Source organism: Peromyscus maniculatus, chromosome 9 (assembly GCF_049852395.1).
Source record: "Peromyscus maniculatus bairdii isolate BWxNUB_F1_BW_parent chromosome 9, HU_Pman_BW_mat_3.1, whole genome shotgun sequence".
NCBI lineage: Eukaryota > Metazoa > Chordata > Mammalia > Rodentia > Cricetidae > Peromyscus > Peromyscus maniculatus.
The window spans coordinates 2,727,999-2,741,154 of NC_134860.1; the positions used below are offsets into that span (position 1 = coordinate 2,727,999).

The 13,156-nt window shown below is 44.4% G+C and overlaps 1 protein-coding gene across 5 annotated transcripts in view; it reads right to left on the bottom strand.

The window, feature by feature from the left end:
• Positions 1-13,156, bottom strand: part of Cacna2d3 (calcium voltage-gated channel auxiliary subunit alpha2delta 3) — an 854,380-nt gene that overhangs the window by 48,181 nt on the left and 793,043 nt on the right. For all 5 annotated transcript variants that reach the window (XM_076544133.1, XM_076544132.1, XM_076544131.1 and 2 more), the window contains 3 exons: positions 10,527-10,602; positions 7,494-7,546; positions 5,976-6,031 (listed from right to left, as the gene is read on the bottom strand). In XM_076544133.1, the coding sequence (XP_076400248.1) occupies positions 5,976-6,031; positions 7,494-7,546; positions 10,527-10,602 (185 nt within the window). The remainder of the gene's footprint in view (positions 1-5,975; positions 6,032-7,493; positions 7,547-10,526; positions 10,603-13,156) is intronic.

A 13,156-nucleotide genomic window follows, 5' to 3' on the forward strand; every position in this document is an offset into this window, starting at 1 on the left:
TAAAAAGATAGTTTTCACTTTTAATGAAGGCTCTGCTTGGTGGAGTAGGTGGAAGGGAATGAAGGTGGAAATCAATGGTTTAAGTTCACCCAGGAAGTAGGTGGCAGAGCCAAAATTGAACTTGGGCTATTCTGATCCAGCATGTATGAGCCTCACAGCTTTGTGAAGTCAGGCCCACGAAACAAAGTGAGAGGTCATTGAGGCAGGCTGGGGGAGGTGGCAAGTGCACACACACACACACACACACACACACACACACACACACACACACATGCATGATTTAAATAAGCCGATAATTTCCCCATCTCTAATTCTAATTGTCTGGGCTCTTTTATGATGGAATGAGTCCAAATGTCCATGGCGAAGCTCATTTGGCCCTGATCCTTACTGGAGATGAAATTCCTTTTGCTTTGACAATTGTAGGGTACTCCATGCTGATGTAATGATAACTGTTGACTCTGTTTGCAGCATGACTGTAGACTGGCTGGATGTGATTTGAGAAACATAAAAATTATCCCACAAAGCCATGGCCACATTTACTCTAACTAACCTGGGCCTTGCTTTGTCTAGAGCATTGTGGAAAACACCATCCATGTTTGCCAGTCACTACTGTTTATCTTTGGAATTTCAAACCAATGACTAACCGAGACTGCCAGCCATCTACTTACTGAGTTCTAAGTCTGGGCATTCAAAACTTGTGATCTAGCAAAGGTGTAGGCATTCAAAGATGCTTTTGCTAGCCTAGGTCAGGTCTTGCTTCTCCCAGAAAGCACAGCTGTGGCTCCGAAGCTGGACACAAGCTGACTTGAGTCCTGTATAGACTGGTTTGTCCTAATCTTATATATGCATATACTGATAGGCACAGAGCGGGTGGTGTCATCCAGGACATCACCTAGACAAGGCAAATGTTCTACACTCAGTGACATCCCTTCTACCATCACCACGTACTTAAGTGAAAAACAACTGAAGCCTTTCAGCAGTTACCACTCAGGAGATGCTTCTGGGCAGGAGCTGGTGTGCATCTGCGAATGAAACCTTCATCACCACACAATAAGCAAAGCCCAGCTACTATATAATTTGGTAGATGAAGCAACTAAAACTCTGTGAAATTAAGATGCCTGTTCAAAGGCACACAGCTGTGAGTGGCAGGGTCCAGGTGTGCACCTGGACAGTCTCACCCGGGAACCACACTTGCTGATAACTCTGGTCTGGCTCTCATTCAATATTCAGATACACAGGTATCTGAAGCTGAAGTCACCATGACCCACCTACCACTCACTCTCCATAGAGCATTCAATAGAACATTTACACAATCAGATCGCTTGAATTTTCCCTTAGCAACAAATGTCCCCAATGAGAATAACTGACTTGAGTTCACCATTATTATGTGCAGGCGATAGGGAATGGGTAGATTTGCCATTTGAAAAGCCTTGCTCTTCTTTTGTCTCTGTGAATGCATCCCCATTCATAACTGGGTGCCAGCCAGCAAGCTCCAGTCTCTTTGTTAAACTTCACCCAAATGAGACCTTTGTGGTAATCAAGTAGAAGCGGGTTTCCACGGTCCCTTCATCAAGGAAATGAGGCAGATAAACAGTGTAATTATGGATTCCATTTTTAGCTAAAACAAAGATGTATGTCTCAGCCCAAGGTCTTTATCTGGTGAGAGAATGGTAAATTTAGAACGAATTGTGAGTCAAGATAGCGCTGAGACCATTCCTCCCCTCGACTGAATTCAGGATTTACACAGACTCTTAACAAAAAGTTTCAATAACAGCATCCCATGGATGAATTTACACACTTCCCTTTGTTTCAGTGTCTTCATCTACAACGTGGCAAACATCATATTCATCCCTGGAAGAATAGACGGCTGTGGGCCTGAGTGAGAAGGTTCAGATGTGGGATTCAGCTCTACATCATGTTCAAAGAAAGGCAGCTAAGGCTTTTATTATGGTAGAAAGTCTTGGATTTGGTCTCTGTGTGGGCTCTCCCTCTCATGAATTTTTTTTTTTTTTAAATATATCCCTGTTTCTATCTACATGAAAGGAATTCGCAGCACTCTGGAAGTGCTGAAGTATTCTGTGTCAGCACACCACTGGCAATAACGTGATTACTTGACCAGCTCTTCTTATGATCTGTGGGATGAAGTTGAGAGCAGTGGTTCTCAACCTTTGGGTCGTGACTCCTTTGGGGGTCACCTATCATATATACTGCATATCAGATATGTATACTATAATTCATATCAGTAGCAAAATTATAGTTATGAAGTACCAACAAAATAATTTTATGGCTGGGAGTCAGCACAACATGAAGCACTGTGTTAAAGAGTCACAGCATTAGGAAGCTTGAGAAGCACTGAGCTAGAGTAAACTGGACATTTTGAAATTATCTTTTAGGAAAGGTGTGAGCAGACTCTCAAGGCAGAGCACAGAGAACTAAAGCATTACATCATAATTTTGACCTGCGTTGGGACATTTGTGAAGGGATAGGAGATGTAGAACTCAGAGTGGGAACCTTCTGGAGTGTCTATAGAATCCATGCAGTAAGCACATCTTTATTAATCACTGTGCCCTGACTTCCACCCCTCCATCAGGGCCAGGACTTCTGCATCAGCTACTGCTTTGTTGTGGGGGCTGACCTGAGTGTTGGAGGATGTAGAGCAGCATCCTGGCCTCTACCCACTAGATGCCAGTAGCAAGCTGTGGCAATCAAACATGTCTCCAAATATTGCGGTGACTGCTGAGAGACAGGACGGCCCCTCAGCTGAACAATACTGCTCTCAGCCAAGATCGCAGTGATGCACTCTCAAAACAAAACAAAGTCAAATCTTTGGAATCCAAAGTGAGGGAAGATATTTGAGATGACAGGTCAAGGTGAGAACGGGAGGTCCGTCTGAGAGTGGAAATTGACACAAAGAATGTCTTTCTTGGGGACTAAGGATGTGGCTCAGGTGGTAGTGTATTTGTTTAGCATTCAGGAAGATCTAGTCCTCAGCATTGTGTAAAGAACACCCTAGCAGGAGGATCAAAAGTTCAAGATCATTCTCAGCTATGCAGAGAAACAACCTCAAAAAAAAAGAGTTCCTTCCTCATCTGTGAAGAAGGCGGCTGAAGGCCAAGAAATAACCCACCCACATGACTAGTCCACCATCCTCAGCACGAAGCTCACTCCTAAGGAATAGCTACCCCCCAAAAAAACAACCCAGGAACCTGCATCTTCATGCTGGACTCCAGTCCATGCACTCCAGGGCCCCATTCCACCCTGTGTAGATGTAACCAATCGTATTATTAAAATAAGAAACACAGAGCCAAGGTAAAAGAGAAAAGCCGAGAGGTCAGAGCTCAGAGATAAAATCTTACCTCCTGCAGTGCTCCTAGCTTCCCCGAGAGAGAGGTACTTCCTGTGTCCCTGTTTAAATAATCTTTCTGTTCTGCCTTCTCATTGGTTGTAAACCCAACCACATGACTGCCTCATCACTGCCTGTAAGTACCGCCCTCCAGGTCTTAAAGGTGTATGTCTCCAATACTGGCTGTATCCCTGAACACACAGAAATCTACCTAGCTCTTCTAACCACCACGCTCTTACTATGGCTCTAATAGCTCTGACCCCAGGGCAACTTTATTTATTAACATAAAATTAAAATAACATTTCAGTACAAATAAAATATCACCACATTTCCCCTTTTTTATTTTAATAAAAAGAAAAAAGGCAAAAGGTTATAACTAACAAAAGAAAAACTATATACAAAAGTAGAATAACTATATACAATATATACAAGTAACAAATACCTAAACGATGTCTAGTCCATTTGTATTTGACAAATCAGAGAAAATCTCTGACCCCAGGGCAACTTTATTTATTAACATAAAATTAAAATAACATTTCAGTACAAATAAAATATCACCACAACCCTGAGCTATGCCTAACTCACCTTTCACTAACCATTGAGGAAACCTGAGATTCCAGACACTCCTGCATAGGCACGGTGTAACCTGTGGGCTAGACAGCCACTGCATAGGCATCACAGCCTCATTTAGATGGCCAATCTTTGTTCTCAGTTACTGGTGCTAGAGAAAGATGCTCGTAACCAAGCTGCAACCCAAGCCCTCCGAATCTATTGATCTCCTCTGCTCCACCTCACCTTTCTTTTCTAAAGTGTATATAATATCAACACAAGCAAATTTATACCATAGGTAACGTTTAGGGGATATAATAGTCTTTTTTTCCCCGCCACCCCAAGCCATAGTTTGTTTTCTGTGTACTCACTTCCCATTCCTCATGTTGATCTCTGATCATATTAACTCCACAGCTCCCCACCACTGGACTGCAAGTCTTATATCTTGGGTTTTGTTTATCATTTTACATATTTTTATGATTTTTTTTGGGGGGGGGTATGGACCTTGCTATGTGGCTCAGGCTAGTTTTCACCTCCTAAACTCAAAGCAATTCTCTTGCCTCAGCTTCCGGAGTAGCTTGTGGGCCTACAGGCATGAATCCTTGCATTTGGCTAGATAGGCAGACCAATATTTTATAAATTTAATTAAAAATTTTGCAGTACCATTAAAATACACCTTTCTGTGGGTGAATTTTAATCCTAAAATGACCTCGTTAGGGGACATTTAACAAGTCACCATTGTCTGGTATTGTGAGGGCCATGTCAGCTATGGAAACCCTTCTTAACAGCCTCAGTTTTTTCCTCACATTGAATTTCTAGACTAGGATAATAAATACACACTACAATTCAAAACTAGTACTAACCCAGTGGGCTTGATGCAGTCATGCCTGGCACAAGGATGACTCAATAGGGTATTTAACAAGCAAAGTACCTGCTATGCCCTCAGCCTCAGTTGGACGCTGATGAGAATGGATAGGCATATTTGTATCACCAAGGAAACCTGGCGTCATGGAAAAGGAGAAAAGAAAGGTGGTAGAGAAGGGCAGGGATGGAGTGTTAAGGGACTGAGCAGGGGGCAGGAGGAAATGTTTGGGGATTCGGAAAATCCATGCAGAAGGCTCCGAAGGCATGAAATGCAATGCTAATATCCAATACCTAAATTGTACCTTTAAACTAAAACAAACAGTTGAAAATAAAATTCATGCTAGTACCCCACCTACCAGTCTTTAACATCCAGGTTTAAAGAATTCAGAAAAACAAAACAAACAATAAAACCAGAGAGTATCTGAGAACTTGCATTGGCTGAGAAGGCCTAGGGGAGATGGCCAGGAGACAGCTCACAATGGAGGGATGGTTTTGAAGGTGAACGTCAACTCTGCCAATGTCAACACTATCATCTTCATTATCAGAGATTAATTACAGTAACATCTTAGGTTCCATTTACTCTGGTCATCAGGGAACATGATTTATCTATCTTATTACACACATACAACACACACACACACACACACACACACACACACACACACACACACACACACACACACACACCACAACATGCACATGGAGATAAATATTCTTCCCACTGTGCTTTTGATGGAGACACTGAGCCTTGAGATGAATTCGTTTGCCAAAGGTAAGATTTGAAGTCAGAGTTAAACCCATGCTATAGACCTGACTTGGGTCTCTGAGAATGTCCACTAACTGTCACTCAGATCAACTCATGTTTCTGCAGTTGTGTGGATGAAACTAGAGTGATTATCCGTTCATCCAGCCAGGACATGAACCGCTTGTCCGCCTCACTTAGCGTTTCATGTTGCCTGCCAGCTTTGTGAAGATTTCAGACCTTTCTGCTTCTGTCAGGGAAACGGGTCAAAGCAAACATGGGTGGAAAGCATCTGAGGATTCTGGCTCAGACTGCATGGCATGGGCTTCAGCAGGGTGGCTTTCTGCTGACAGAGCTGAAGAACAGTTACAGTGTCCTGTGGGGTTTAACACGAGCCAGTGGATCCCTGATGAAAAAGTGTCAGAACCCAGGGCTCATCACTCACACTGAGAAACAGAAACCCCAGTTGCTGCCTACCTTCAGCGGTCATGTCCGAGGGCCACCAACTGCACAGGTTAAATTCCACCAGGAACCTAAATGAAAGGCAGAAAAGTCCAGGGTTACATGGTCGTCTAAGGCCTGGCTAGAACAGTGCTCTTTAGGTCATTTTGTGCTGCCCCGACCCCATTTGAAACAATAACACTGCCCTTTGGAGACATTGGCGTGGCTGGCTGAGTTCCCATTGGATTGCCACGAGGCTTCGGCTCACTTGGAAAAAGCTACCATCAGTGCCAGCACAGCCCTGAGATCATGGTCTCCTAGGTGAGGAGGATTTGTAGCTGAGAAATGTCTGCTGTTTGGTCAGAAGTCAGCCTCTAGTAATTCACTTGTATTTACACATAATAACACCTGGTTTTATTCCACAATAAATAGCCAGTTTCTAAAGGGCCTTCTGCCTTATTTCAGAACTTAGAAATAGAACATTCTTCTGGGTCAGAACCATGGTCTGCAGCAGTATAGGATGGGTTCAGCAAATGTGTTTATACCTGTGCATGGGGGCAAAGAGTGGGTCAAACTTTTAATGAAATTATGCCATAATCCAACTTCAGAAAAATCAGAATACCTCAATTAATAGCAAAGGGTACAAAAACAATAGAAGTCACCTTCTTTTAAATGAATGGCAATAGACAAACAAATACTTTTCACTTATTTGTCATACTCATGGTCACTGTCCCTCACAATTACTTCGCCATCACACAAGCCTTGGTGTGTCTTCTGTCTCTTCCATATACAGAACACTCGTTTGCCTTTGGATTTATAAACATTGTGGAATTAATATAGATTGCATTAAAGCGAAACATAAAACATAGACAATGTCAATTCACCAAATGGCAAGGGATATGCCCTAACCCTCTAGCACTGGATCCTGGCTGGGAGAAAGGGAGAGGGACAGTTGGGTGCGAGTTGCTCCGTCTGGTCCACATGCTCCTCAGGGCTACACTGTTGCTACATGCGCCATTATCTCACCTGGAGGCCAGAGTTTTCATCCCTGTCATATTTCAAGTCTGACCTAAGTCACAGAGTTACCCGGCCTGCGTCTGAGGACCTGGATTTGATAAGGTTAACTTATTAACCCATACCTAGGTAGAGCCCCCTAGCCCTTCATGTGGCCCATGTAAAGCTGGCTGCTGCCCAAGCCAATACATCTGAGCGCCAGTGGACAGCTTGGTTGTGTGTTCTCTTGACCACAGCCCACCCAGGCAGCATTAAGGCAGCTAGGCATCCGTGTTAAATTTAACAGTAACCACAATAAATACATTCGGCTTGTGTATCATAAGCTGTTAGTCTGCTTAACGACGACATAGAGGCGGACAGCGTAGTTTGGAGTAACTAACATTAAAATAGATAGCTTTGTGGTCCCAGAGGTCAGGACTTTGAGGTGTTCAGGGGATCCAAGGTTATCGAGAGCAGGAAGCACCATCTCCCCGTCCACTTTATCAGAGAAAAGGAGGAGCAGGGATCCTTGTGGAAAAGAATATAGCAGATGGTACTTACAAGACAAGTTCCGTCATTATCCACTTGGCTGCCGAGAGGAGGGCCTTATAGGGCTGAAGGGAAGAATTCGTCCCGTTAAAACAACGGATTACACAAGAGGTTTGTAGTTTGACTTAAGGCTTTACATAGAGACAATGTTATTCTTCTGGAGAGATGGATATCATGTTAAAAAAACCAGGGAGGGTCTAGCTAAAGAAAGAAAATGCTTGGACACTGTATCCCAAAACTAACATTTTAAAACTTTGAACTCCCCTGTAGTGAGATGTGATTTACAAGTAAAATAAACATGATCTAATACAAGGGTTATCACTGGGGGGAAGGAGGAAGTTCAACAAAGGATGCCTAAACCTTCACCCTCTAGGGGCTAATATTTCACAGCCTGATGCTGAGGGGCTGGAATCATGTAACTAATTTCAAATGGTAATTCTCAGCGCTCCCCTTTGGAAAGGTGACTCGAAGTTCTCCATCACTGTGTGTCATTCATTGAGAGAAGCACAAATTGAACACACTTGATTTTAATGCCTTCCATGAATTATGTAGGATTTGGGCTGCCCTTTCTCGCACTTACATATTTGGACTTGAAAAAATGATAACCATATGAACATGTGATTTTATCCCCACAGAAAATCCCCTGCATGCTATAAAAGAAGGCATTGACAGCCTAATCTTTATTTCAGAATATTTTAATTAAAAAAAGCAGTGGGATTGTTTACTCTGTGATATTTCCTATGTGGATAATTCAATTTCCTGGATTCTGGAAAATACCATGTCCCCCTCAGTTGGCTCTTTGTACCTAGGTATTCCAGATATGTAAGTGGTGTATAGACCTGTGAGGCGGCCCATGGCATTGGCAGAGCTGGGCTCCAGACATCAGGTCCAGAAAATTCTCAGCACCTTTTGTGGCTGCCGTGAGGAACGTGCGTGCCAAATCTCAGTTTCTGAGGCGACAGCTGCCTAATCCTCCTCTCTGAGCATTTTAATTACAAGAGCCAGAACGGGGAGTGGAGGAATTACCCAGTTTAAAATAAAACAAGAACAAATTTACAGTCCCCTAGCTGTTGCTGAAAGGTTCCTGTCTCAAGCCAGAAAGCGGCAAAGAGCAGCATAAACAAGCAAACAAAACAACTAAACCTAGTGGGCTTAGCCCCGGCCCACTCCGCTTTCCAAGGTTGTACGTTCTTGCTCCGATTTCCGTGAGGTCTTCACCATCAGGCCCCTGAACCAGAGGACTCTGCGCCTCCAGGTTTAGGGTCAGAGAAAGAGACTAACTTTTAACAATTTCTTGAAACCAAATGTGTCTCAAAGCCACATGGTTTTGCCATTAGGCGGTCCAGCATTAAAGCCATCGCTGCTTTCCCCTGGCCCCAGAAAGAGCCAGGGAGTCAGATCACGGGCTAATTCTGGGTCTTGTTCCCTCTGGGATGGTAGTGGAGGAGGGGCTGAGATGACAGGCTGTGTAGCTTGGCACTGGCTGGCCAGAGGCCAGGGCCAAAGGAGCTCCCGCAGAACTTGCTAGACCCAGCTCCAACTGGATATCTGAGCAAACAAAAGGATTATGCAAATAGGGATTAAGATTTTTAAAAGCAAAAGATCAGGAGAAGGCCCTGGAGTTTTTTTTTTTTTTTTTTTTTTTTTTTTTTTTTTTAAAGTAATGATGAAAACCAATCTTGGGAACATTCCAGATCTGGAAATAGCCACACCAAGTGCAGGGAAGCCAGTATCCAAACAAAAAGCCCCCATCAGAAGTGACGTTTCCTCTAAAGTTTCCTTTAAGTGCTGTTTTCTGTAAAGTCCAGCTCTCAGTGGCCGCTCAGAAACTATGAGGCTCGGACCCTTGCTCACTCAGCGAAGAAGGGTCACGTTAAACATTTGGTGTTCCGATACGTCCCTTGTAAAGCCTCCTGTCTCACAGAGGCCAATAAAGTATAGCAAGATGGCTTTGAAATCTTGCAATTGAAGGGAGATTTTTGGTTGGATTTTAGTATTTCCAAAATCACATGTCAATGGTTTTGTTTGTATACACATGTGGCTTATCTTGAGAAATACTGTAAGAAAGAAAAAACTTCTGAGTTTGCAGGTAATTGAGGGTCAAACTGGTATTTTCTGTACATTACAAATTACATTTTTTTTTTTTTTTTTTTTTTTTTTTTTTTTTTTTTTGGTTTTTCGAGACAGGGTTTCTCTGTGTAGCTTTGCGCCTTTCCTGGAGCTCACTTGGTAGCCCAGGCTGGCCTCGAACTCACAGAGATCCGCCTGGCTCTGCCTCCCGAGTGCTGGGATTAAAGGCGTGCGCCACCACCGCCCGGCATACAAATTACATTTTTAAAACTGGGAATAGTTGATTTCTGGCAGTCTGGAGGCAGGTTTTAAGGACACAGCACTGTGTGCCTTGACCTGAGGTTGTGATATCCTCAGGGGACACGCATGTGCGCATTTGTGAAGGTGCTCAGTATTATGTGTGTGTGCCTGTGTGTGGAGGCCAGAGGTAGATGGCAGATGTTTCCCTCAGCTGCAGTTCACTTTGGTTTTTGAGACAGATTCCAGCTGGCCAGACAGTGGTGGAGATCTGCTTGACTCCATGTTGCATCTGCTGTGTGCTGGGTTACAGATGTGCACTGCCACATTAGGCTTTCCTGTGAGTACTGGGGACCCACACTCAGATCTTCATCGTTATGTGGAAAGAACTTTAGTGATTGAGCTGTCTCATCAACTCCCCTGGAAGGACAATTTCTGTTGAACAAAACCAAATTCTTTTAATTCTCTTATGTAACCATCAGTGAAGCGTCTCTCCTTGTCTCTCCAAAAGGGGGGCTGTTCATTAATCCAGCTAAGACCGTGACCTAATTTTTGACTTATATAATCCCTGGATCTGGGTTTAAACAGAAGCAGTTCTTAGTGAGTAAAGTCAGGAAATAACCTTTAAACGTTCTTGGTTTTGAGTAAGGGACATTTGATTACCCTAAAGTCTGAGCCACATGTCCCCAAGGCAGCAGAGGTACCCAGCTATTATCTGGGGGTCAGCTTCGTACTTACATCCAGGAGTCCGTGGGCGCTGTCGCTGCTCTCCTTGTTGGCTCGACACATGGCTTGGTAGTCGTACAGGGTGATTCTACAGGAGAATAGAAAGAGGAAATGAAAACATATGGCTACTACGTAACGCTTAGGGCCAGGAGGGATGAGGGATCACTAGCATCATGAATGATTGTCACAAACAGAAAGAAGTCAGACTGTTTCAGGCATAGAGCCTAGCTGTGAATGTACTGGGAACTGTCATGTCACATCATCACTGGAGCTTAAAGGATGGGAATGAAGATGTTTGGAACAGCACAGGGAAATTTAAAAAAACCATCTACCTTGATGAATTCTCCACTTTACTTCAAAACAAGAACAGTTTGCATAGAGCACTGTACTGCCTAGGCTACTCTGATTGAATCCGGGTCTCTGGATGCATCTGTTTGTTAGATGAGATCCAGCAAGAGCCACTTTGGGTTACAAAATGGCAGCACCATCTGCGTGTTCCCATGCACTAGGAAACAGACCAGGATTGAGTCAATACCCAAAGTAACAGGAGGAAGAAACTGGGTGGCTTGTTGACGACAATTCACTCAGTGTTATCACTCCAGTAGTAGGGCATCCTTGTTTGAAAACAGCATAGAATATGAAACAGGAATGTGGATACTTTGTTTCTATTGCTGATAAGAGTATAGCTGTCAGCCCCAGGAACACGGTACAGTTAGTCCTCTAAGGTATTTTGGTCCCTAGTTGACAATTTTGAAAGACTAAAGGTGCTATGGGATGGTCTGTATGCTGTGAATATGTGTTGCTCTGATTGGTTGATAAATGAAATGCTGATTGGCCAGTAGCCAGGCAGGAAGTATAGGCAGGATAAGCAGACAAGGAGAATTCTGGGAAGAGGAAGACTGAGTCAGGAGACACCAGCCTGCCATCCAGGGAGCAGCATGTAACAGCACACAGGTAAAGCCACGGAACATGTGACAACATATAGATGAACAGAAATGGGCTGAGTTTAAATGTAAGAGCTAGACAGTGGTAGGTCTGAGCTAATGGCCAAGCAGTTTTAATTAACACAAGCTTCTGTGTGTTTACTTGGGTCTGAGCAGCTGTGGACAGGGTGGGACACAGAAAAATTTCTGACCACATAAAGGTGAATGGAGCATGTGCTTTATCTCAGAAGAAGTGGTCATAGGGGCATGCATCCCCATCTGGCCTTCAGTGTCCCACAATTCCTGGCAGTCCAAAGATGAGACCACCAAAGTCCAGCCTGACATGGAGAGATTTCAAATAGCTTAATACATCCACTCCTATATGTTGGTGTAGAATTCTCCCCACAAGAATTCCTTTCTAGAACAGTCCATTGCCTAACACGGGGTGCACTTATTGCTATGCTTAGAAAGAATACTATGATACAATACAGCTGCTCTATATGGCCAGTGGTCCCTGTCTCTCACCTCCCTCACTACCCCAGCCCCTAGCACAGAATAGATGATGGAAAGGGAATTGTTTCCCAAGGCAAATGCATGAATTACTGCTTGATGACAATCTCACCTAAGTAAGCCCCAAGACATCATGTACAGACCTTTTTGGGACAACTTGCCAGAGACAGAACAAATCCATGTATGGGTGCCAAAGGAAAACTGGCCACCTCTGACCAAACTGCAGTAGAGTTCAGCTCCAACCAGTGGCACATAGGGATGACACGGTGAGCCCCAAGGGGTGGTCACACAATGGCCCATGCAGTCCTGGGCGACTCTTCCCATCAAAAACGGTCTCCCCTATGTCTACCTGTTTCTTCCTGCAAATGAGCAGCTTTGTTTATGGAAATAGAAACAACCACCTTGAATCAGTCACACATTACCCTTGGTGAAGTCTAGGCTCTGGCTGCAATCAGCGGGGCAGAGGATGGACAGCTCACAGGCAAGCAACCATATTTGTTACTGCAGTTCAGGGCACCCTCCCCCGGAGCTGGGGTGAGGGAAATGTGCTATAGCAACATCCATCCTCCCATTCTGAGCCGAGGACTGTGCTAACAGAAGCTGCTGTCGGGTGGATCCTAGGTAGCGACCATAATCTTCAAAGCATATCACCCTATTTGCCAAAAGTGCAAATCAAGCCTCAGCCAGCCTAACATGTCTAAGTCCACACAGCTAACCAGGGACAGAGCCAGAATGAGCCGAGGACCAATCTGAATCCACTTCACTCTGCCTTCTTTTCAGAAGTAGGTTCTGAAAGAGTCTCAGGAACACCCCGACTCACACCTATATCCATGCCAGGCTCTCACTGGACTATCATAACAAATGCTGCCCAAGATAGGTTCTCAGAACCAAAGCGCAGGATTATTTTGTGGCTCCAGCTGAGGGGCTACTGAGCAGCCCCGCCACCCCCAGTCAGAATGAACCAGCTGGCTCATGAGACCAGCTGCCTGGTGGTAACCATGGTAATCCTCTGACTGACAGATGGCTGGAAGCTCGGGATTCTCCCTGGATCTTTTCCAGAGACCCCAGCTGACATGCTGAGGGTGAAATGAACCGCTGTGGGGAAGCTTCCGGGCCTGAGCACCTGCCTCTCATTGCAAATGGATGGGGGAGGGACTGTCTGATACTACTGTTCCCAAAGAGGTCAGAGAGTCACCCTCCCTGTCTTCT